Consider the following 26,683-nt stretch of genomic DNA (forward strand, 5'->3'; position numbering starts at 1 on the left):
GTAAATAAGATTTCTGTCCGAGTGTAGGATTGGGATATGGATATAGTTTTGGAAATTTTGGTACGATTTGGATTTTATTGAACCTATTGAGCTGGAATTCTGAAATTAAGAATTAAGATTAATGTTGTGAACTAGGATTGGGATATGGGGGTATTTTTTGGAAATTTCTACTTAACACTACTAAATGCTACTTAATTTGATATAATTTGGATTTGCGTGAAGCAATAGAGCTGGTGTCCTGAAAATTGGAAAAAATATTACTATCGGAGTATAGGATTGGGACTTGTAGATAGTTTTGGAAATTTGTACTTATATGTACTAAAATGTGCTTTGGGTGGAATCCTAAAATTTGAAATTGGAATTACTTTAGAAGTGTAGGATTGGGGTATGTAGTAAACTTTGTAAATTGATACTTATGAGTACTAAATGGTACTACATTTGGTACAAATTAGAATAGTGATGAACCGACGGAGCTGGAATTATATAATTGTACGAAAAGTACTCAGTGGTACAAAATTGGGTATTGTGTGAAGCAATAGAGCTGAAATTTTGAAATTTGATATAGATGTCAATATTGGGGTCTGTGGTTCAGCTATGAAGGCTATGAAGTGAAGGTAGTATTTCGAAAATTACTAAATTGAACTAAATTTGGTAATAGGGAAAGTTAAAGAGCCGAAATCCTTAATTTTGGTGGAGAGGGATTGAGTTATAGAGGTGGTTATGGATATAGTACAAAAAGTTACTTGATTTGGTATTGAGTAAATGTACAGAGCTAGAATCTGGAAATTTGATACTACTACAATTAAAAGTACTAAATGGTACTAATTTTGTATCATTGTTGGTGTCTAGGATGGAGAGTTGAGTATTGTTTTGGATATACATCCTAAATATTACTAAATGTGTTACTAGGATAGAACTGAAATTCCGAAATTTACTATTGAGGTTACTTTTGGTTTCTTGGGTTTTCATATGGAGACGTTTGTACAGCAAAATGGGATGTGGGTATATTCTGCAATGGTTTTACTAATATCCTCCGCAGGTAAAATCAAATTGAAAGATTTGAAAAATTTTTTAATGTAAAATACAACATTTTTCCTGCAAGGAAAAAACTTATGCGATATAGAAAACCTTGAAAATTTGAAAATTAGGTACGATGTATGAAAAAATATGCTTTTGAGTACTAAAAGGTACCCAAAAATAAAGTATACAAATAAAGCAAAATATTCGATTTCTAAGGTCTAGAAGCACTCTTCCAAAAGGTCTATCCCTTTTACAGATGTAATTTGAGTCATTTCACTAGTAATTTAAAACATTTCAATTTTATTTCTGGATTTTTTTTTTTTGAATTCGTAACATTTTCTTAGCATTTTTGTAAGTGTCCTAAAGCATCAGCTCCTTTTGTAAATATTTTATATCATATGGCAAAAGAAAAACCTCTTCATCTCACCCACTGTCCAACACTGCATTGAAATATGCATGTATTTGTTATCTCTTCGAGAGAAAGAAAATCTAATGAATTGTGTATTTTATTTAAATGTTTCTTTTTGCCATCAGAATTAAATCTTGTTCTCTTGTCTCTGGTATAAGGATTTATGAGATTTTGTTCCTTGACCCTCCTCCCCCTTCCTTCCCTTCTCTCATGTTATAAATAAATACATCTATGCATATTTATTAACAATGTCTGTTATACAATTTACACAACTTCATATGGATTGTTGTAAAAGTGTGAATATGTGAGTGTTTGAGAATGAATGTAAAATGGTGTTGCTGCTGCTTCTGCTGCATACATATTTATTTGGAAATACTTACTGGTTTTGGAGCGTGGTTCTCGGGGTCCATCGACAGTCACTTTAATGGCCTTGTTGTATGTGGCAATGTGTGGCGGATTTGTTGAAACGGTTATGGTTAAGGTGAAACTTTTCCCTGGAATAGAGGAAGTAAATATTTATGAGCGATTTTTTATTTAAAATTTCAAAAATAACTTCTGGATGTAGCAATAAATTTACTGGGATTTCTAAATATCCTAAAAAGAAAATTAAGAAAATTTCTGGATTTTAAAGAAAATTTCTGAGGCCATAGTCGGATAGAGAATATTTCTGAGGCTTTTTTTGAAGAAAATTTCTTTGGCTATAATCGTGGATTTTTTAACACAAGGCTATAATCGTGACTCAACAAAATCTGAGGCTATAATCGTGGATTTTTAAAGAACATTTCTGAGGCTATAATCGTGGATTTTTAAAGAAATTTTCTGAGGCAATAATCGTGGATTTTAAAAGAAAATTCCTAAGACTATAATCCTGGATTCCTAAATAAAATTTCTGAAGATAGAATCGTGGATTTTTAAAGAAAATTTCTGGGGCTAGAATCGTGGATTTTTTAATAAAATTTCTGGGGCTAGAATCGTGGATTTTTTAATAAAATTTCTGGGGCTAGAATCGTGGATTTTTAAACAAAATTTCTGGGGCTAGAATCGTGGATTTTTTAATAAAATTTCGGAGGCTATAATCGTGGATTTTTAAATAAAATTTCGGAGGCTATAATTGTGGATTTTTAAATAAAATTTCGGAGGCTATAATCGTGGATTTTTAAATAAAATTTCGGAGGCTATAATCGTGGATTTTAAATAAAATTCGGAGGCTATAATAGTGGATTTTTAAATAAAATTTCGGAGGCTATAATCGTGGATTTTTAAAGAAAATTTCGGAGGCTATAATCGTGAATTTTTAAAGAAAATTTCTGAGGCTATAATCGTGGATTTTTAAAGGAAATTTCTGAGGCAATTATCGTGGAGCTATATCGTGGACTTTTAACGAAAATTTCTGAGGCTATAATCGTGGATTTTTAAAGGAAATTTCTGAGGTTATAATCGTGGATTTTTAAAGAAAATTTCTAAAGCTACAATCGTGGATTTTTAAGGAAAATTTCTGACGCAATAATCGTGGATTTTTAAGGAAAATTTCTGAGGCAATAATCGCGGATTTTTAAAGAAAATTTCTGATGCAATAATCGTGGGTTTTTAAAAGAAAATTTCTGAAGCAATAATCGTTGATTTTTAAATAAAATTTCGGAGGCTATAATCGTGGATTTTTAAATAAAATTTCGGAGGCTATAATAGTGGATTTTTAAATAAAATTTCGGAGGCTATAATCATGGATTTTTAAATAAAATTTCGGAGGCTATAATCGTGGATTTTTAAATAAAATTTCGGAGGCTATAATAGTGGATTTTTAAATAAAATTTCGGAGGCTATAATCGTGGATTTTTAAATAAAATTTCGGAGGCTATAATCGTGGATTTTTAAATAAAATTTCGGAGGCTATAATCATGGATTTTTAAATAAAATTTCGGAGGCTATAATCGTGGATTTTTACAGAAAATTCTGTGGCAATAATCACGGATTTTTACAGAAAATTCTGAGGCTATAATCGTGGATTTTTAAAGAGAATTTCTGGGTCTATAATCGTGGATTTTTACAGAAAATTCTGTGGCAATAATCACGGATTTTTACAGAAAATTCTGAGGCTATAATCGTGGATTTTTAAAGAGAATTTCTGGGTCTATAATCGTGGATTTTTAAAGAAAATTTCTGAAAATTTTTTCTGAGGCTGTAATCATGGATTTTTAAAGAAAATTCTGAAAAAATTTTATGAGGCTATAATCGTAAATTTTTCATGAAAAATTTCTGACGATATAAGCGTGGATTTTTAAAGAAAATTTCTGAGACTAGAATCGTGGGTTTTTAGAGAAAATTTATGAGGCTTTTATCGTGGACTTTTAAAGAAAATTTCGTGGATTTTTGAAGAAAATTTCTGAGGCAATTATCGTGGATTTTTAAAGAAAATTTCTGAGGCTATAGTCGTGGATTTTAAAAAATAAGTTTTCTGAGGCTATTATTCTTGACTAAAACTAGGCGCAAAATTGATGCTGTGTGTTCTCTATATTCCTGTGGTTTTCTGTTTTTGTGATTCTGTTTCTTTTATCTCATACTTCCCTCCCACAATTAATTTCAATTCCTCTATCTAGACTTCGTAGAAATTATTCTTTCAAATTCAATAACCCAAGGCGTGAGAGTGATAAATCACATATTCGTTTTGAAGCTCCCAAGCACACAAAAAAGTGACATCCCCAAAAACCCCTTTTACCCCCATTAACGGAATACACCAAAGACTACCTTCAGGAAAACAATGAACATTAATACAAACTACATACTACCCAAAATCGTCCTCACCACCCGCTCCAGAAAATATAAAAGCAAATCCAAAAAGAGACACCAAACCCATACTAAATGGCGCTCAAAAATGTTTGTGGCCTTAGTGCTGATAATAGTTAAAGGTCGGCACAACCCCTCCTACCCCTTATATTTTACCCTGGAGTCAGATCAGCGATTGTAATAGATAACCAGTGATTTTTTCCCCGCTTTGATTCAATTTGGTTTGTGTTCGGTGTACGTCGTTCGTTCATGGATAGGAATTTACTACCAAAACTAAACTGAATTAGATTCCAGGATATTCAAAAAAAAAAAAAAAAAAAACACAAAACGCAATGCAAAAATGCGGGATGATGGCGCAAGAAATAGATGTAGTTTTCTGTGTTTGAATTTCCTCCCCAGGGAAACAGAGAAAGCTGGCGATTGAAACACTGAAATCAACAAAATGTTGAACAATTGAATTGATTTGGCTAACGGATACCCCAAAATAACTACAACAACAATATGGAACGAAACGAAACAAAACCACGGCCATGTTGTATAACAAACAATTCAAGCTCCACACACAACAAACCATGGCTCTATTTAACCATGGATGTTTTTTTTTTTTATATTCTCTGTGAGTGGGTGCGTGTGTGCACCTCGGAAAGGCTACCAAATAAATGCTTGTAATACTACAAATAAACTACAAACAAAGTCCATTCCATTTCATTTTTGGCCAAAGGCAGCAGCAGCTTTTGTATCCCAAAATAGGCAATGCAATTTTCCACAATCCGTCGAACGGGTCTTTGTTTGGCCGTTTTGTGTAACGAACATTCGCGCGGTTAATGGAGGCCATTTCTACCATTGCCATCCAGAGAGAGGCCGACGAGAAAAATTGCTTTATTTGAATAAACGCGTTGATGCGGTCGCTATTTGCCCCATCAGAGTACACAAACAAACCATTTGGGCGCAGGCGAACAAATAAAACGGAAAATTCGAATTATTTGAAGACCAGCAAAACAAAGATTCATTCGAAAGCTTAGCAAAGTTTTTTTTTTTTTTTTGGAAATGTGACAAATTTAGGAAATGTTAAAGAACCTTAGAAATTAATCTGAAATCTGACAGGGAATTTTTCTGAACAATATCAACCTTATTTTATTATTAGAATTTTTAATTTAATTTATAATCGTGATATTTTAAATATATTCTAAAGACCAAGAGACCAAATAATCTTGATTTTTAATAAATCTTCCACGATTATAGCCTCTGAAATGTTCTTTAAAAATCCACGTTTATTGTCTCAGAAATTATCTTTAAAAATCCACGTTTATTGTCTCAGAAATTATCTTTAAAAATCCACGATTATAGCCCCAAAAATATTCTCCTGAAATCCCCGAATATGGCTTCAGAAATTTTTTTAAAAATTCACGATTATAGCCCCAGAAATTTTATTAAAAAATGCAAGACTTTTGACTGAGACATTTTCTTAAAAAATCCAAGACTTTTGCCTGAGACATTTTCTTAAAAAAATCCACGATTATTGCTTCAGAAACTTTTTTAAAAATTCACGATTATAGTCCCAGAAATATTCCTCAAAAATCCTCGATTATTGTCGCAGAAAATGTCTTCGGAATTGTTTTAAAAATCCACGATTATAGCCTCAGAAATTTTATTAAAAAATCCAAGACTTTTGCCTGAGACATTTTCTTAAAAAATCCAAGACTTTTGCCTGAGACATTTTCTTAAAAAATCCAAGACTTTTGCCTGAGACATTTTCTTAAAAAATCCAAGACTTCTGCCTGAGACATTTTCTTAAAAAAAAAACCACGATTATTGCCTCAGAAACGATTATTGCCTCAGATACTTTTTTAAAAATCCACGATTATAGCCCCAGAAACATTCTTTAAAAATTCACGATTATAGTCCCAGAAATATTCTTTAAAAATCCACGATTATTGTCGCAGAAAATGTCTTCGGAATTGTTTTAAAAATCCACGATTATAGCCTCAGAAATTTTCTTTAAAAATCCACGATTATAGCCTTAGAAATTTTCTTTAAAAATCTACGATTATTGCCTCAGAAATTTTCTTTAAAAATCCACGATTATTGTCTCAGAAATTTTCTTTAAAAATCTACGATTATTGCCTCAGAAATTTTCTTTAAAAATCCACGATTATTGCCTCAGAAATTTTCTTTAAAAATCCACGATTATTGCCTCAGAAATTTTCTTTAAAAATCCACGATTATAGCCTCAGAAATTTTCTTTAAAAATCCACGATTATTGCCTCAGAAATTGTCTTTAAAAATCCACGATTATTGCCTCAGAAATTTTCTTTAAAAATCCACGATTATTGCCTCAAAAAATTTCTTTAAAAAATCCACGATTATTGCCTCAGAGATTTTCTTTAAAAATCTTCGGTTATTGCCTCAGACATTTTCTTTAAAAATCCACGATTATTGCCTCAGACATTTTCTTTAAAAATCTTCGGTTATTGCCTCAGAAATTTTCTATAAAAATCCACGATTATTGCCTCAGAGATTTTCTATAAAAATCCACGATTATTTCTTCAGAAATTTTCTTGCAAATTCCACGATTATAAGCTCAGAATATTTCTTAAAAATTTTTCTTGAAAATCCACGCTAATAGCCTCAGAAAATTGTTTTAATAATCCACGATTATAGACTCAGAAACTTTCTTTAAAAATACACAATTATATCCTCAGAAATTTTCTTCAGAATTTTCAAACCACGGTTTTAGCCCCAGCATTGTTTTAAATCTCCGATTAAGCCATTGAAATGTTTCTTAAAAACTCACGATTGCAGCCTCAGAAATCTTCTTAAAAATAGCATCAGAAAATTTCGCCAATTTTGGCCTTAAATTATCTAAAATCGATTAGTTTTTTTTTTCTTAAAATCCACGATTATTGCCTCAGAAATTCTCTTTAAAAATCCAAGTTTATTGCCTCAGAAATTTTCTATAAAAATCCACGATTATTGTCTCAGAAATTATCTTCAGAATTTTCAAACCACGATTATAGCCCCAGCATTTTTTTAAATCTCCGATTAAGCCATTGAAATTTTTCTTAAAAATACACGATTGCAGCCTCAGAAATTGTCTTAAAAATAGCCTCAGAAAATTTCCCCGATTTTAGCCTTAAAATATCTAAAATCGATTAGTGGACCAGTACAATAGTGTATATGGAAGATTATATAGTCCTTTTTTAATATTACGATCCTTGTCCTCATTTCCATACACGTGTGGAATGGCTAAATCGAGATAGGATTCTTTACTTGACAACGAATATTTCGATGTTAATGTTGTGCAGATTCATCTTTTCCAAGATTTTCTTTTTTCATTCTTTGTATTGTTCTTTTTCCACCTCCTCAGATTTTTCTTAAGATAAAAAAAAAACACAAGTGGCTACGAAAGTTCTACCCAACGGTAAATATTTAACCGGTGGTTAGACAAAAAGAAAAGATTTATCACTTAACTTCAACCCTTTTTTCTTCTGTTTGACAAACAAGACAAACGTTTCGTGGAAAAGTTTATTTCGTCTTCTTGTTTTTTTGACTGAAATTTAATTAACTCATTTAACGCTTTCAAATACGTGTTCAACGTATCCAATGGAGTACTACTACATGTGTGTTTGTTGGGTGTCACCAACAGTGACACAAAAGAGTTTTAATTAAAATAAAATTACCGTGGAAATTTAGCCAGTTTTGTTCTGTTACCTTCACTCAGCAACAAGAAATTAAGGACATACGCAAAGGAGTATTTGTCATTCATTTGTATTTTTGTCGGAAAAGAAATTAATCACATATGCTGAGAAAGATAAATTCGGATACTTATATACTAGCAATGTGAATGTATACTCATACTTTGGGAATGTTTAAATGTTACTTGTGTTTCTCAAGACAATGAAATTGAAATCACTTTTTTTTCCGCAATCCACTTCTAGAAGTTACATATTGTTTTCTGGTTCTGAGCAACTCTTATAATTTTTTACAGAACTATATGTTAAGGGTATTATACATTTGATTGGGTCAACAATTTGTAACATCTCCAAATATTGGTCTATATGTGTCAATCCGTCCCCGATCCTCAGTAATTTTTTGCACGAAGTTAGTTAGGGTCACAATAGAAGCCTATTGTTTTTGGAGAGTATTGCAAAATATTTGGTCGACATGCAATCGTCATCCAGTTCACAATTATAGAACAACCGACGTGGAATGTATCAGGGTAGAGTTTAGGACAGGGCAGAAGCCCACCACTTTGGATGGTCATCCGTTAATATTAAGCGGATAAAATTGATCACAAGTTTTGTGCGAAAAATACCAACAATTCTGTTCAGCCGTATATGCGGAAATGGAATTAAAAGTGAAATCAAATATACATAAAAATGTTAGTTCTGACTTTTTCCTTGATGCTGATTTCATAGACCTATATAGTCAGAAACGGGAAAAACATGGAAAAGAACTTGCAATTTCGGAATTCTGTTTAGCATTCCTGTTAAAGCGACAGAGGGCGTAATTAGAAGGGCAATCGCCCAAAAATGTGCATTTGTTCACATTTTTAATAAAAATCGAGTCAGTATTAGTTTTCTGGAAAATTTTGGTTTCAGATATATGAGGATCGCTTGAGTGGATGAACATAAAAATTACTATATCCGATTTTTATACCCTCAGCCATACCTCAGCTAGAGAGGGTATATATCATTTCATGCGGCCAAAGCATGCCCCATTTAAAGAACGGTATTATACCCTATGTCTCTTTGAACTGCTTGATGCGTACGTTACTGTCGAAGGAATTATTCTATCTGGTCCAAACTTGAGACATCGTAATAAAATAAAATTATTGTCAAACTTAGATCGAGTTCGGATATCAAAACATCGATCCTCTCCATCTTCCATATATATATATATATATATATATATATATATATATATATATATATATATATATATATATATATATACATATATATATATATATATATATATATATATATATATATATATGTATATATATATATATATATGTATATATATATATATATATATATATATATATATATATATATATATATTATATATATATATATATATATATATATATATAATTTTATTAACCCATGGTCTGGTGAAAAGATAATAATTTATCCGTCCAGTCCTTGTGGTACCTCCCCCCAAAGGGTCAAAGTTTTGAATAAACAAAACGATCATGAAATCCGAAATACTCCTCCGGTTCTCTCATTATTTTAAACATACTATTATTTCTACTAACACAAGATCTACTGTAAAGATGGGCATTATTGGTTCAATAGTTCTGGTACCTCCCGCACAAAAGGTAGAAATTATCAAAAAAAACTAAATAAAAAATTTTTCTGCGGAGAAAGAGAAAGGATAATCAAATTTTGCTCCAACTTTGCAAATCAGGCGCGAAAATGGACTATATCGGTTCACTCCATCAAGTATTTCCCCCACAAAGCATCAAAATTTTGAATAATTATAACTCTTATAAAATGTGATGTAAGAGAATTCACACATCCCAATAGTTTTATTAACCCACGGTCTGATGAAAGGAGAATACTTTATCCGTCTACTCCTTGCGGTACCTCCCCCACAAAGGGTCAAAGTTTGAATAACAAAAAGATTATGAAATCCGAAATACTAATCAGGTTATCTTATTATTTCACACTTACTATTATTTCTATTAACAGAAACTCTGCTGAGAAGATATCGGTTCACTCCTTCTGGTACCTCCCCAAAAGGAATCAACATTTTAAATGCACATGAAGCTAATACAACGCTAAATTAACATCGAATTACATTCAGACTTGTTACTTCTCAATATTTCCACCAACACAAGATCTGTTATAAAAATGGTAGAGATCGGACCATTTCTTCTGATACCTCCTCCACGTAGGATTTAAGATTTTTACAAACAAAGCACTCAAAGAAACCGAAATATCCAACCCTCTTCCAATTTCACACATACAAACATTTTTGCCAACACAAGATCTGGTGTTAAGATGATATACATCTGTGAACGCCTTCTGGTACCTCAGCCACAAAGAGACACAATTTTCAATACTTTTATCTGTCATTGCTTTCCAAAATACTTCAGACACAATAGTCCAAAGGATTGGTATCCGGAGATTTTGGTAGCCATTGTGTGCTGCAAATGAAGCGAGGAACCCATTTTGTAATCATTCTTGGGTGGCGCATGCTGAGTGCGATGGAGCAGAGTCATGTCAGTTCAAGGTCTGTGGTTAAAGTGTTTGCGTGCCCAAGGCTTTAACACACCCTCCAGAATATTTTCGCGATAAAATTCGGAATTTATTCTGATGCCACGGTCGATTAATACGAGCGGAGAGCGAACATCGGCTTTTATGGCGCCCGCATCATCACCATAGCAGGCGCTTGAGTTTTGGTGGCCAACCGAAGGTGCACATTTTCAGGTGACCTTTTTAAAGGTCAGCAAGTAACACGATCATGTGGTTTGTTTACAAACTGCTGGACAACGAATATTTTCTCATCGCAGAAATTTTCAATACTTTTATCTGTCATAACTTGCGAAACAAGTCAGCGATTCTACACAAATTGCTATATTTAAATATTTCTCTGACGCAGGAACCTGAGATGAAAAAATCCTTGTTTTTGATTTGCATAAAGTTGGATATAAATGTTCGATTTCTTGTAATTTTGCCCATCCATTAAGTATTAAAATGGAATACTTCGATCGGCTATATCTTTGTACCTCCGCACATTTTAAAATGTTCGAAAAATTATCACATATCTCACATGAAGTGAGGGAAATAACCAATTTAGTTTAAACCTGCCACGTCGCAATGTTTCTATCATAATTATTTAGGTCCGATACGAAATGGATAATATTGGTCCATTCCTTTGGAACCTACTCCATAGAGGGTTAACAATTTGAGTTATCATGATAGAAGTAAAATTATATTTAAGTAATCGAGCATTAGCTGAGGGTATACATCTGTCGACAAAATCGACTAACACTTTTTCGCTTGTTAGCTCTACTTTCATAATCTGCTGTATTTCCCTCGTAATTATTGAAAAAAATTAAATATATCGCACAGTGTTATAAGAGCTAAAAATAAAAAAACACGTATTTCGGCGTTTTGAAGGTTTACATCGCAAAGTGACCTAAATAGAATTGTTCGGATTAAAATTCCTTGGGATGCTTGCTTTTTAGTTATACCGTTTTTTCTGCAATATAAACCATTTGGGGGCCCAATCAACAAAATTTAATTTTTGTGCTTCACATTTGCCTTATAGTCAACGTAACCTGAAGCATGTGATTATAAGGTTGGAGAACTCTCGGATGTACCCAGTGGCTCGTTTTTAACACTTAAAACATTTTCTAGCAGAGAGGTTTGGTTTTATCTCTTTTATATAATTGCGAAATTTCCTTCTGGAATATTGCTTTGAACTATTTCTAGCCTCACCCACACACTAACGAATCCATTTCGTGTTTTAACAATAAACTCTATTAGCCAAAACAATTGCACTTTGGCAAAATAATTTTCTATTACACTAAAAATAAAATTGCTATATAATTGCTTGCAAAAAAAAATCTAGAGGAGAGCGAACTTTTAATTTGCAATGCGTTAAAAAACAAGAATACCACTTAACAAGTTTTATCTTGAATAGCGGTGAACAGCGATGGTATGACAGATTCTGTCTTTCACATCTGACGCTGGCCCATAGAATGGCTGCTGGAAATCCCTTTACTTCAAACAAACAATACAAAACACTTAAACAACCCAGAAAACAACAGCAATTTGGTTGCAGCAGCAACAGTGAAATTCCGTTGCTCCATGGCAGACCATCAACATTTTCAACTGCTTTTAGGAAGGTTTTTTGTTTTTGGCCAAAAAAAATGCTATCCTTGACCATAGAAAACAATGCCCAGCCTTTTGTGTAAGGCTGAGTTAACAACTGTTTTTTAGAGCAATGAGTTCCCTGTTTTTTCCCTTCTATCTTTGTCTTCAAAGGCAAAAAAAAGGCCACACCAATTGCTGTGTGGTCGTTTGTGTGTATGTGTGAGTTTTGAAAACAACAATATAACACGCAGCAATTTACACTTTTGTTTCCCTGTTTCCTTACTGCGGGATGGAAGTAGAAACTCTGGAACAATTTGTTTTCTACAAACGGTTTTGTATTCATTTTGTTGGGGGAAAAACTCTTTTTTTTGGTGTTGTCCAACAAATAAAAAATATTTTCCCGCTTATCACAAAAGTTCATTAAGTGTTGACCAAAAAACGCAAACTTCTTCTTCGTTGGCCTCTGTGTGAACGAAATTAATATCAAAAGTTAAAAAACTCTGTCATTTTATTAACAAAGAGCAAGGAAAAAAGGAAATATTGTCCTGCAAGGGAAATTCCAAAACAAATGGCAATGGTAGTTACTTTTTTATTTTTTGTTTCCGATTTTTAAATTAAATGAATGTATGTGTTAGATTGATAAATTAAGTTATGGAGGTTTAACAATCAAGGGAATTGCAATTTTCGAATTCCGAAAAAAGGAAAGTTGGTCTGAATTGTGCTAGGTTTATGCTCAATTGAGCCGATTTTTTTTTTCAAAATTCGAAAAAATTTCTGAGATATTCGAAAAAAGATTTTTTTCAAAAAAATCTGAGACAATTGCAATTTTCGAATTTAAAATTGTACTGAGTTGTACTCGGTTTGTGCCCATTTATGCCGTAAATTATTTCGATATCTTCTACCAATTTCAAAAAAAAACGACAAATTCGAAAGTAGGCCAGAATTGTAATTTTCGAATTTCGAAAAATTAGGAATTGTGCTGTGTGCTTTTTTTTGACGAAAAATTGTGCTAAGTGAGTACAACTCAGTGCAATTTACCACATCTCAAAATTTGAATTTTTACAACAATAACAGCAATTTTTCTGAAAATACTGTTTTTTTCGAAATTGTTATATCATTAAAACGGTTAAGATATTGAGAATAAAACGGCACAATCAAGCACAACTCTTAATTTTCGAAATTCGCAAATTGCAATTTTGGCATACTTTCGAAACTGTCGTTTTTTCGGAATTGGTAAGAGATATCGAAAAAAATTTTTAACGGCACAAATGGGCACAAAACGAGTGCAACTCAGCACAACTTTAATTTTTTCTAAATTCGAAAATTGCAATTCTCAGAATTTTTTTCGAGGGTCGAAAAAATCGGCCCAATTGAGCACAAACCTAGCACAATTCAGCACAACTTTCCTTTTTTCAAAATCCGGAAAATTGCAATTCCAACGGACACCACATCGCTAGTTAGACACACAGAGTACTGGCGGTGGGCGTATGATTGTTGCAAACATTGAGTAATGTATCTCATACGTACAACGGACCTACGACGATCATTTAATTTTTTATTTACAGAACAACACAAGCAAAATTACAGGAAAAATCCAGCAGATTATATAGAGTGTAGGACACGTATAAACGGTCGTTTGGAAGTTACATCGCAAAGTAGCCGGAATATAGGAGACACGTTCCCGAATTAACCAAATTGTTCTTAATTTTTGAATTAAGATTCCCTGAAATCCATTCATTCGCCATAATTTTTACATTTTTTTTTTTTTAAATTTTATTGAATGAAATCAAAAAATGTCGGAGGAAATAGAATCAAATTTCAGAATAATTTGAATTGGTCCACCTTGGCACGAATTATGGCCTTCAAACGGCCCAATGAACCGTCACACGCTGCCCGAATGTTGCTCTGAGGTATTTCGTACCATTCCCGGCGAAGCGCTTACTTGAGGTGATCGACACTTTAGTATTTTTAGTGCCAACCTAGGCTTTCCAAATACTCCAGACACAATAGTCCAACGGATTGGTATCCGGAGATTTTGGTGGCTATTGTGCCCTGGAATTAAGTGAGGAACCTCATTTTGTAACCATTCTTGGGTGGCGCATGCTGAGTGCTATGGTGCTGAGTCCTGTTGGAATGTCCAAGGTCTGCGGCCCCAAAAGTTTTGCGTGCCCAAGGCTTAATACACCCTCCAGAATATGTTTGCGACAACTATTCGGCATTATTCTGATGCCACGGTCGATTAATATTGACCATCGGCTGTTATTGCGGCCCACACCATCACCTAGCCGGCTCTTGAGTTCTGATGGCTAACCGAAGGTGCACATTTTCAGCTGACCTCTTGGTAAGTAAACGCTATCATTTTTTGTCTACAAACTGATGGATAACGAATGTTTTCTCATCAGAGCGGAGAAAACCAAATTCGGCAGTTCACAACTTTCGGCCAGCGGAGGAACTCTTTAGCTCTTTTGTGTCTGTTTTCTTTCTGTTGGGGTGTAAGTTCTTGCACCTTTTGGAATTTCAAGGGCTTTTCCCCGAGCTTATTTTCCCAAATTTGGCGTATTGAATATTGTGATATGTTCAGCTCACGAGCCATTTTTCGGCCACTGCGATGCTGGTTTCGATCAAGTCGCTTACTTACTTTTCGAACCATTTCTGCTGATGTTGCTGTTTTCTACCGTCCACTTCCATGACGTTGGGCTACTCTACTAGTATCACGGTAACGATGAATTCACATTCAAATGCTGAAGTGCTCTAACGATAGCCACTTGTGGTTTTCCAGCCAAATGTAAAGAAATCAAACTATCGCGCTTGAATTCCATCACGAATAACTTTTTCTGGAAAATTCTCACCAAAATGCTTTTGTACGCTTGTAACTAATATAATGAGCTGTCACTGGAACATTTTTAACAGCTGTCGGACGAGTGGCTTATTAAATGACAGCAGTCTGAAGTTGGTTGCAGTTTTTATACCCTCCACCATACTATGGTGGGTAAATTAACTTTGTCATTCCGTTACATGTTTTTTTTTTGCCAGTAGGCAGGTTAAGTTCGTACATGGGTCATGTAGGTCCACGTTTCGTATAGCCCCTATATAACGGTACCTCCCGATATTCCGCATTTGATGATTTTAGCGACATTATTCACTGGAACCGTTTCAAGTTTGGCATTTGAAGTTCGAAATGGATACTACAGCCTAAGACAGAAAATTGTCTGTGCAGATCCACGTCTTCGTATAGCCTCCATATAACGGTACCTCCGGTATTCGGTATTTTCATGATTTTAGCGTCATTATTCACCGGAGTAGTTTCAAATTACGTATCTAGAGTTCGTAAAGGGAACTCCAGTCTGTGACAGAAAATTGTCTATGCAGGTCTAGGTCTTCGTATAGGCCCCGTATATCAGTACCTCCCTATATTCGGCATTTTGACGATTTTAGCAACAATATTCATAGAAATTGTTTGAGATGTAGTATTTGAAGTTTCGTAATGGATGCTACAGACTGTCACAGAAAATTGTCTATGCAGGTCCAGATCTTCGATATGGTACCTCCCTGTATACGGTATTTTGATGATTTTAGCCACATTATTCACCGTTTATTTCAAGTTCATGTTTATTTCGTATATACACCAATATAACGGCTATATTTGGTATTTTTTAAGATTTTAGCAGTAATTTTAAGGGATTTTATTTTTTTTTTCGAAAATTTCCGAATTCGTTCCAAATGGTGGAGGGTATTCAAAGTTCGGGCCGGCCGAACTTTTGCTTTTTAACTTGTTTCATGTCACCCTGGATATAGATGTAAAATGGACCACAACAACTAACAACACGACGGAGTGCTAAGGTTAATATCTGTGCAGTGCTCTATGACATTATTTCAAAAGCGAAATCTTCCAAAATGGAATTGGACTTCTAACATATTGTAGTGTTGTAGGATATCGACCCCATACGACTATAGCCTTTGCTTACTTGTTTAACCTGCAGTCATATGAAATTATGAATACTAACGCTTATTTTTTTGTACAAGGCATTTTATGGTTCTATGACATATCAGATCTCCATGAAATTTTATTACCTTCTTAAGGCCAAATATTTACATGTTATTTGTTTCGCTAATTGCCCCATTTGTTGACATTTTTAATGGCGTTAAATGACTTCAGTTAAGATGGCACTACCAACATTGTGGTGGTTAACCTCTTTTGGCAAACATTTGATGGCAATATTTTATGGTTATTTACGCCTTACATGCAACAAAGTATTTTCGTGGAAAATCTTAAAAACACCAATAACACGTGTTTTATTGAAGCTAATAAATCGCAACCTACACCATTTAATATTTATTTACTCAAATCAACAAATATTCGGCAATAAAATTCGGCTAAGAAAGCCTCTACTCACCTCGACCGCTTCGCCCCACAAAACGTAAATCGTTAAATTTGGCCACCTGATTCTTCATTACCGCCGTTGAGTTCCGCAGCTCTGCACAGTAGTTCTCATCGTTGCCCGCTCGCACCGTCACCATTGTCCCGTCCATAATATCGCCCAGCGAAACAACTTTAAATGCCACCGGTAATGTCTTGTTCGAACGCCAGTGCGGCGGCAGCACGGTACACACAAACAACGGGCTACTGGTTCGTATCAATTCACCCGGATGTTCGGTAAGAAAATCGCCCAATGTACGTTCGGCCAAAATATCCGAAGTCATTTTTGTGTAGGCCTCATTGAGCAGTTGAGCTGCTGTGGCGGAGTATTTTGTTCTGTGGAATTGTTATTGTTACCATTCGAACTGTTGTTGGTATTTGTGTTATTCGAACTCGCGTTGTTGTTATTCTGTGTATTCGAATTGTTGTTGTTGTTGCTGTTCGCAGTATTGGAGGCGGCCGTGTTGTTGGCATTGTTGGCCCCACCTCCACCATTTGTTGTCGTCGTGAGATGCATTTTTGCCTCAAAGTTGTTCACTTTGTGGTTGGAATGCAGCGCTGCAGTTGCTGGCGTTGGATAGTGCTGCGTGCTGTGCTGCTGCTGCGGCTGTTGGTGGTGGTGGTGTTGGGTGCTTTGGCCGTAATTGGCGGCAACGACTTGTTTGAAACGCACAATTTTTGTAGAGTTCTGGGCAACGTCTGGAGAAAGAAGATCAATTTTTAATTTCTTTGGGGGAAATTAATTTTCAATTTGAAGATTTGATGCAGATTTTTGTTTCACGGATGCTTTGCGGATTTAGAGAAGCGCCATCTGCAAGAAAAGATACAAAATTAAATAAATTAATTAAAATTAAAAAACAGGAAACAAAATAATTTGTAAAAATTGAGACCATAATCGGCTCGAATACAAAGACCGTCATGTAGCTCGTCAGTGGGGTATTTCCCTCTAAAAACTCTCTTAGGACGACTTTGTGGTCCTCTGAAGAAACGGACTTTCCGTCCTCTGGTGGTCTATAGAGACGACTTGTTGATCATCTATAGCAACGACTGTTTGTTTGTCTATAGAGACGATTTTTTGGTCGTCTGTAGAGACGACTTTTAGGGTTGTCTATGGAGACGAGACGGTTTCAAAAGTCGTCTCCCATAGACGACTTTTAAAGTCATCTATGGAGACGACTTTTGAAGTCATCTATGGAGACGACTTTTGAAATCGTCTATGGAGACGACTTTTGAAGTCGTCTATGGAGACGACTTTTGAAGTCATCTATGGAGACGACTTTTGAAACCGTCTAAGGAGACGACTTTTGAAGTCGTCTATGGAGACGACTTTTGAAATCATCAATGGAGACGACTTTTGAAGTCGTCTATGGAGACGACTTTTGAAGTCGTCTATGGAGACGACTTTTGAAGTCATCTATGGAGACGACTTTTGAAATCATCTATGGAGACGACTTTTCAAGTCATCCATGGAGACGACTTTTGAAGTCATCTATGGAGACGACTTTTGAAATAGTCTATGGAGACGACTTTTGAAGTCGTCTATCGAGACGACTTTGAAGTCGCCTATAGAGACGACTTTTTAAATCGTCTATGGATACGACTTTTGAAGTCGTCTATCGAGACGACTTTTGAAATCATCTATGGACACGACTTTTGAAGTCGTCTATGGAGACGACTTTTGAAGTCGCCTATAGAGACGACTTTCAGGTCGTCTATGGAGACGACTTTTAAAGTCGTCTATGGAGACGACTTTTGAAGTCGTCTATGGAGACGACTTTTGAAGTCGTCTATGGAGACGACTTTTGAAGTCGTCTATGGAGAATACTTTGAAGTCGTCTATGGAGACGACTTTTGAAGTCATCTATGGAGACGACTTCAGGTCGTCTATGGAGACGACTTTTGAAGTCATCTATGGAGACGACTTTTGAAGTCATCTATGGAGACGACTTTTGAAGTCGTCTATGGAGACGACTTTTGAAGTCGTCTATGGAGACGACTTTTGAAGTCGTCTATTGAGACGACTTTTGAAGTCATCTATGGAGACGACTTTTGAAGTCATCTATGGAGACGACTTTTGAAGTCATCTATGGAGACGACTTCTGCAGTCATCTATGGAGACGACTTTTGAAATCGTCTATGGAGACGACTTTTGAAGTCGCCTATAGAAACGACTTTTAAAGTCGTCTATGGAGACGACTTTTGAAGTCATCTATGGAGACGACTTTTAAAGTCGTCTGTGGAGACGACTTTTGAAGTCGTCTATGGAGACGACTTTCAGGACGTCTATTGAGACGACTTTTAAGGTCGTCTGTGGAGACGACTTTTGAAGTCATCTATGGAGACGACTTTTTAGTCGATAATAGAGACGACTTTCAGGTCTTCTATAGAAATGACTTCCATGTCGTCTATAGAAACGACTTTAAGGTCGTCTATAGAGACGACTTTAAGATCGTCAATAGAGACGACCTACAACAGCTCGTCTATGGAGAGATAACCTACACAGCTCGCCTATGGAGAGACGAGTTTCAGCTCGTCTAGAGAGAGACGAATTTCATCTCGTCTAGAGAGAGACGGGTTTCAGCTCATCTATGGTGGCGATTTTCGCTCGCCTAGGCTCTTTTCAGCTCATCTATAAGGTATCCCCAACATCTATGAGGATTCCCCTTTGCTCATCTATAAATGTTCTCTTCAGCCGCTTTATAGAATCTCCATTTAGGATGATCCTTAGCTCCTTTATGATGACTCCCTCCAGCTTGGTTATGCAAATACCCTTCAACATTTCTATACCGTACCTTCCTACCCATTTATGTTCAATGTTTTCAACTCGTCTACAGAGTTTTTAAATTAAAGTATCGATTTACATTCTCTCTTTCCTTTCCTTGGTTCCTCCTCCCCTGTGTTTCGTTGACTCGAGCTATTTCGTTGGAAATATAATAAGGGTCAAACATTTTAATAATATTTGAAATTCTTTTACTTTGTCCAGACTTACGGTTATTAAACCAGTTATTAAACGTTTTTATGTAACCAATTTCGCCAGTCGCTGTCATGGACAAATAAAAACAAATAACCAACCTCTGATATTAACAACACATGTGGTATGTTTTACGTTTATGGAGAGACAAAAAAACATCCTTCTAAGGTCAAACTCCAATTAAAACTTAACTACAACGGTGAAACATAGCTGAAAAGACACACACACACACATTTCGCAGAGGTAGAACAATGGTCCTTTAGCCATGTTCTCGTTTTAAAATATTCATTTTTTTTAGATACCACCTCTGTAGCCCTAACATCCTAGTAAATCCTTTTCTCTATTCCCAGCCAAAGGACAAAATGCGGCAAAAAAACGTAGAAAAATGTCAACTCTAGTAAATTGATACCACTTCCGTGGCAAAAGAAGGGCCATTTAACACTGCACACTAGTGTTGGCAGTTCGTCTTGTTACTCCCTGTCGGTTACAGCACAAATTTACATCAATTCGAACAAGGACCACGACGACTACGGAAGTCACGAAACCATCAATTTTGATTTAACAAAGTCAAAGTGTTCTCTGTGACCCCAGGTTGTTAAGTTCCTCCGCGTGAGATGGCCGTTGGCATGATAATACAGGCAACAGTTTGAGGTATAGAGCTCTTAAACACTCTGGCATCAAATCAAAAGGTGACAAACCGCGTTTTTTGTCCTTGGTTTTGTTTTGTCGCGTATCATCGCCAGGATTTGGCGGCTGGGATATGTCGTTTTTCAAAATTGACATTTTTGGTTTTGGCTCTACCCCCAATCACTCCGTGGCTATGAACCCTAGTCACTGTCGAACATAAAGTATTACCAACACTTTCAATAGGGCTTAGACGAGAGACGAAAAAAAATTGTCAGAGACCACCTCCTCCCCTAAAATAGACAAGGCACGGTATCTGTGATGCTTAAATTGAGGTTTGATTCCAAAAGAACCATTTAATATCTTGTGGTATGTTGATGTTATTTTGGCTAGAATACCAGAATATCATTCAATGAATTAGAAAAAATATAGACCATCACACACTCCACCCGCACCCACCCACACATAGTCTGTCTCTGTGTCAGACAGATACCAACACTCCCATACTTGTTTTTTTCTGGCGATTTATGGTGAACAAACAACCAAAAAGAAAATATATTTTTTCGGCGTTTTATGTCATTCCATTTTGGTGTGTGTTTTTCTCATTGAAATTGAATGTGTTTTTTTGGTGTCGCATGGCCATTTGTTGGCCAAAAATCAAACCAACAAATGTGGCCAAAAAGTTTTAATTTCGCCATGAATTTGGTTGTTGTTCTTCACATTTGGGTTGCGAGGCTAAAAATAGAAAATTCGTTTTGTAAAATTTTGAATATTTGAAATTCTTAGATCATTGGCTTAAAATCTAAAGAGGTGGCTGGATTTGGGGTCAATATTTATAGAAAGGAATCCATGTAGAGGTGCTGAAGGAGCTTGGAGACCTAATATTAGCAATAAAAAAATAAGAATCAACGAAAAAAATTGAGAGTTTAGCAATGTTTGAATAAAATAGCGGACATATTTTATTGACGAACGAAGGGAAAGTATGACATACAGGCTATTTTAGACCAGCCTGAACGTATTTGTCTTATTTATTTATCCTATATCTATAATGCTCGGAAGGATTTACTAAGCCCATAGCATAAACATCTAAACACAAGCAATTTAAATTAAATTTTTTTTTTTTTTTTTTGGAAAAATTTAAGACCTTTCGAAACGGCCACCAGATTCGCATAACTTTAAATTTTTTTTATAAACTTATCCATGATTGCCAAGAGAGTTAAGAAAGAAAAAACTAGCCTTCATAGCCTAACTAATTTTTTAAGGACAGCTGAAGGGGGACTTTCCCAATGGATCGAGTGGAATTTATAGAAGAACTCAATGAATTTTAAGGACGAGTTGAATGGATCTTTATATATGAAGAGAGGGAAGTAGAACCTAAATACAAACAGCCCAAATGATAATGGGCTTAGAAAATAAAACAATATTTTTATACTCTACAACCCTGTGCTAAGGATAATGAGAGATTTTTGGTACAAAAATTATGTAACACCTCGAGCATCTGCTTGGACAAAGGATATTACATATGGATCTTCCTATGTGTTCATCCGCAGCAGAAATGATTCGAAGAGTAAAGAAGCGACTTGATCGAAACCCGCGTCGCAGTGGCCGAAAAATGGTTCGGAATCTGAACATATCGCAATATTCATTCGGCAAATATTGAGAAAAGAGCTCGTGGTAAAGCCATTGAAATTCCAAAAAGTGTAAGAACTTACACCGCAGTAGAAAGAAAATAGACTGAAAGAGCCAAAGAGTTGCTTCGCTTGGCCGAAAGTGGTTAACTGCCGAATTTGGTTTTCTCCGATGTGAAAAGATTCTTTGTCTAGCAGTTTGTAAACCAACAAAATGATCGTGTTTACTTGCCAAAGAGGTCAGCTGAATATGTGCACCTTCGGTTGGCCACCAGAACTCAAGCGCCGGCCATGGTGATGGTGTGGGCTGCCATAACAGCTGATGGTTCTCGCCATAAAAGTCCGCTCGTATTAATCAACCGTGGCATCAGAATAAATACCGAATGTATTAAAGCCTTGGGCACGTAAATTTTTGGCCGCAGAACTTGGCTATTCCAAGAGGACTCAGCACCATCGCGCTCAGCACGCGCCACCCAAGAATGTTTACAAATGAGGTTCCTCTCTTCATTGGCCATCAAAATGTCGGGATACCAATCCGTTGGACTATTGTATCTGGAGTATTTTAGAAAGCAAGATTGGCACTAAAAAATACCAAAGTGTCGATCACCTCAAGCAAGCGCTTCGCCGGGAATGGGCCAAAATACCGCAGAGCAACATTCGGGCAACGTGTGACGGTTTCATTGGACGTTTGAAGGCCATAATTCGTGCCAAAGGTGACCAATTCGAACAAATCTAAACTTATTCTAAAATTTGATCCTATTTCCCATATTTTTTGCTTTTATTCAATAAAATTTAAAAAAAATTGTTGCAGTTTTTTTTATCTCACCCTGTATATTCCATAATCCTGTCAAATATTAGCTTGAAATAAATATTTAGATATGCCAATTTTGAAGGAAATCGCTAAATTGAGTCGTATGTCTTGAGAGATATATGATATTGACCCTTTGTGAGGGAGGTATCAAAAGAGGTTAACCGATATCTCTCATCTTCAGTTGGGGTTAGTAAGAATTTTCAGATGTTTGACATTTATAGGGAATATTAGATGCTTATTTCACATTTTATGAGCGCCAATGTTTTATATAATTCTGACCCGATGTAGGGAAGGTACCGGAAGGGGTAGGCTGATATCTATAGTATTCACGTCAAAACATGTGTTAGTAAATATATTGGGATATGTGAAACTTGATATAATTCTAAATTTTGATTCATTGTGTGGTGGTACAAAAAGGATGTGTATTTTTTTTTTTTTCTTTTTTTTATGAGGGTTATGGATATTAACGATTTAGACACGTTTGGGGAAGGTACCAGAAGGAGTGGCCTGATCTATGCCATCTTCAAACAACATCCGTAGTTGGTAAAAATATGGGTATTTGGAAATAAGAAGGTAATCGGACTCTTCTTTCACTTTTAGAAGGTATTCAAAGGAGTGGGCCGTTATTGTCCATTTTCGCACCTTGTCTAGCACTAATACAAATATTATGATTTGTAAAGTAACATAACATCGGATGATCATTTCTTCTTGACCTTTGTGGGGGAGGTATCAGAAGGAGTGTGTCTATATTGCCCATCTCAGAACCTGATCTAAGTTTAACAATAATATTACAATGTACCAAGAGAGTTATCGAAGGCACCAGCCAGCCAGATGGGCGGACAATCCTAGATCGACTCCAAATGATTTGAAACGAATTTGGTCCAAAGAGAACAATTATTTTGCCATATCAAATGATTTATCGCTATATAGCTGAGGGTATATATATGGTGAACGAATTTTCAGGGGCAGTGAACCGATATGAACCATCTTTGAACTCGACTGAAGTTAGATAAAATGGTTAGTGGATTGGATACTGCCTCGGGAAGACCAACATATAGACTCCAAATGTACTCAAACGGGTTTCATTCAGGCATATTCTCAATACCAATATGTCCATGAGATACACTTTGGCTATATCAAAGGCCCGCCCTTATCGATACGTTTGAGAATATTATAGGAATTTCAAAAATATTTTTTCCTGACACAAAAAGTACTCTTGTTAGGTTCTTACATCGCTTCATTAAAAATTCGTTTCGGCCAATAAGTTATAATTTTTGGGCTTACCTTTTTAACCCCTCCAATACACAGCATTTGTTAAATTTCCCCTAATATTTTAAATTTATTCGAAATATATACAACTAAATTTATAAAAACTAAATTGTGAGCTATAATTCTCATAATAGATCTCGATCTAAATTTCATCCAAACAGATCGGACAATGCTAGAGGGACTCAAACTGTGGCTTTTGTCCAATGTGACAACTTACATATTTTAAAGGTCCATTCAAGGATTTAATTTTTAACTCAATTAAAATTTCCTTTCGGCCTTTTATGGAGCGCTTGCCAAACACCGTCCATTAGGCAATTCACCACACTTACACGCGGTCGTAGTTTTGTGTCTAAAACTCAACGTCGATCAGTAGACTCCCCACTTCTTCGCTTGTTCGCTTGTTTACCAACAACAAATTTGTTTTGCGGACAGACAGTAGCTGTTTGAGAGAGTTACTCTCTCTATTTTCATGTCTGTAAAACATACACAATTAAAGCTTTTGTATTGGTAATTGTTGGCTAGCCCTGCTTAAATACAGCATTTCTTAAATATTTTCCTCTATTTGTCTTTATAGTCTTCCCCTCTCCCTCCATTACCCATATATCAAATTTAAACAACTCGTGCAAATGCAATAATTTTCCCCAAAAATATCCACTTAAATTAAAAACAACCGAACTGCAGAGCCTTGATTAATGTATATCGGATATAGGCCACAATTATGTGTTTAAGCCAAACAAAGATGTTTGGAACATAATTGTAGAGGCCAACACACACACGTACATAACATCCTCATCGTCACTCAACACATAAACATATCCTGGTTAAGGACAATAATGATCTTCGTAAAACCTGACAAGTCTGTACACACAATGTGGTTGGACCCGGAATGGACCAGGAACAACATGCAAGCAAAAACTACCAAAAACAAAAAAAAACAACATATTTTGGGTAACCAAACAATGTTCCTTTGGAGCAGCTGCAACAACAAAAAAAAAAACGGAAAGAAAGAGAAAAATTGGAAATCCTTTAGGCACTTCTACAAGGAGACAAAAAGTGCACTTTGTTGCATCGTTGCAATCCTCACAAATTACGACCATTTAAAGTCATCTGCCTGATGTTGTTTTCTTGTTTTAGTAAAGATTTAAGGCAGGCAGGCAGGTCGGCACCGATAGTCCTTGTGTGCTGCAAGCAGCCTATCACTGGCTCATTGTTTGCCAGAAATTGCAGGCCATTGGCAATGGAAGAAGGAAATGGCCATGCCTTGATACAAACCTAAATTGCCATATTAAGTTTGGTAATTGGTAGCATTTCTTGGTGTGGCCATTAAATGCATTTTGTGCATTGAAACGTCGGACATGTGGAACATGCACCATACTACTGCAAGGAGGAGAGGGGGGAAGTATGGCCTTAATGTGAAATCTTGACTGGAATGTTCGTAAAGATGTTCTACTCTTGTATTTGACTTTGTTGTCAACATGCCGGACACGGACATGCAAGGCAGGAATGCTGCGGGTGTTTGTTGCTGTTGGTAGCCCTCTAAAAGGATTGTTGTTTTGCCGGTGACAGAGGTGGCTTTGGTTTTTGCGGTAATAACCTTGATGGTAACTGTATTATGGACAACACAATCTCGCATGGCCAGACGGTTAGGCCATAGGCATGGCTGTTGCATAGATCCCCAACACGATGAGGTCTAATGCGAAATTGCATATCTTGGCATAGAATTGTTGGGCAACCTCTGTTGGCCATCTTTGCATTCGTCGAAAGCCAAATGATTGTTTTTCATTTCTTTTTCGTTGGCCAAGAGAAGGAGAGGGACTAGGGGGAGTTTGCCAAAATCAACTGGAACGTTTGGTCAATTCACTTGTTGTAGACATCGCCATCATCGTCACAGTCATCGTCGTGTTCCACAATCACCTAGCAGCTTGTCTTTGGTTTTGTCAAACAGACGAGCGATTGCTGTTTTGCCCCGCATCCATCACCCACGCCATGGTGGTCGCGTCTAGATGCCGCATTTAAGCTGCATTGTGGTAACATTGACAAACACTTTATGGTCTTTGGGTGCATTCGCATGGCGTGGTGCGTGCCGTCAAGAGGCCTAAAGATGTCAGGTCTCTAACAGAAAGCAAAAACCAAGCCAAAGCACACTTTCGGTTCTGAAGTTCTGCCAGTGTTTTAGGGGAGAATTCCATTTAACTCCAAGAGAAATGACGTTGTGAGTTTGTGTGCATACATGTGTGGTGCTGATGGTGGTGGTATGGCTTGTCAACTGCAATAATGTTTGGATTTTGAGTTACATCCTTGGCATTTTCATTTGCTCCCTCCGCATTGAAAGCATTGTCCCGAACACTGACCAAGAATGACGTACTTCTAGGGGTACACAATTAAGATTTTTAGAACTTAATTGTTTTTTGTTTTGCCCTCCCCATTTTGAGACCAATGAAGTTGACCAGCAATGAATGCGGATGCTTGGGTTTCCTTGGCCAAACTTTTTGCATGTGCATCTGTGTGTGTTTGAGCGAGTGATGGAAATGCAATTTCCATATGGTATCGCTGGCTGTGTGATAAAGGCTGTTTAAATTTAAAAGGGGAAAATGAGCACAGGGGCTTGCTTGGAATTGGCGATTTTCAAAATACGAGGATGCGGGAAAAGGGGGGGGGGGGGGGTGAAGGCTGAATAAATGCTCCATTATATTTTCTGGATCACAAATTTATTGGCCCTTCATTCATCACTCTCCTCCTAAGAATAGAAATTAGTCCTCTGAATGAAGATGAAGGCCCCAGGAAACGAAACGAAAGGGGTTCCGGGCCATTCACCACATCTATGAATGGTCCTGTCCACTTCATCTTATATATGATGGTCCTGCCCACTTCATCTTATCTATGAAGGGTCTTCGGTCCTTCATCTTATCTATGAAGGGTCT

General features: G+C 36.1%; 1 protein-coding gene across 1 annotated transcript in view; it reads right to left on the reverse strand.

Moving 5' to 3' along the window:
- LOC101896377 (myosin-G heavy chain) overlaps positions 1 to 26,683 on the reverse strand; it is a 55,440-nt gene that overhangs the window by 26,873 nt on the left and 1,884 nt on the right. The window contains exons 3-6 of the mRNA XM_059121640.1: positions 25,993 to 26,129; positions 16,817 to 17,158; positions 16,437 to 16,775; positions 1,810 to 1,923 (exon numbers count right to left, since the gene is read on the reverse strand). Of these exons, the coding sequence (XP_058977623.1) occupies positions 1,810 to 1,923; positions 16,437 to 16,775; positions 16,817 to 17,158; positions 25,993 to 26,129 (932 nt within the window). The remainder of the gene's footprint in view (positions 1 to 1,809; positions 1,924 to 16,436; positions 16,776 to 16,816; positions 17,159 to 25,992; positions 26,130 to 26,683) is intronic.

This window comes from Musca domestica, unplaced genomic scaffold, assembly GCF_030504385.1.
Source record: "Musca domestica strain aabys unplaced genomic scaffold, Musca_domestica.polishedcontigs.V.1.1 2, whole genome shotgun sequence".
In the NCBI taxonomy this organism is placed as follows: Eukaryota; Metazoa; Arthropoda; class Insecta; order Diptera; family Muscidae; genus Musca; species Musca domestica.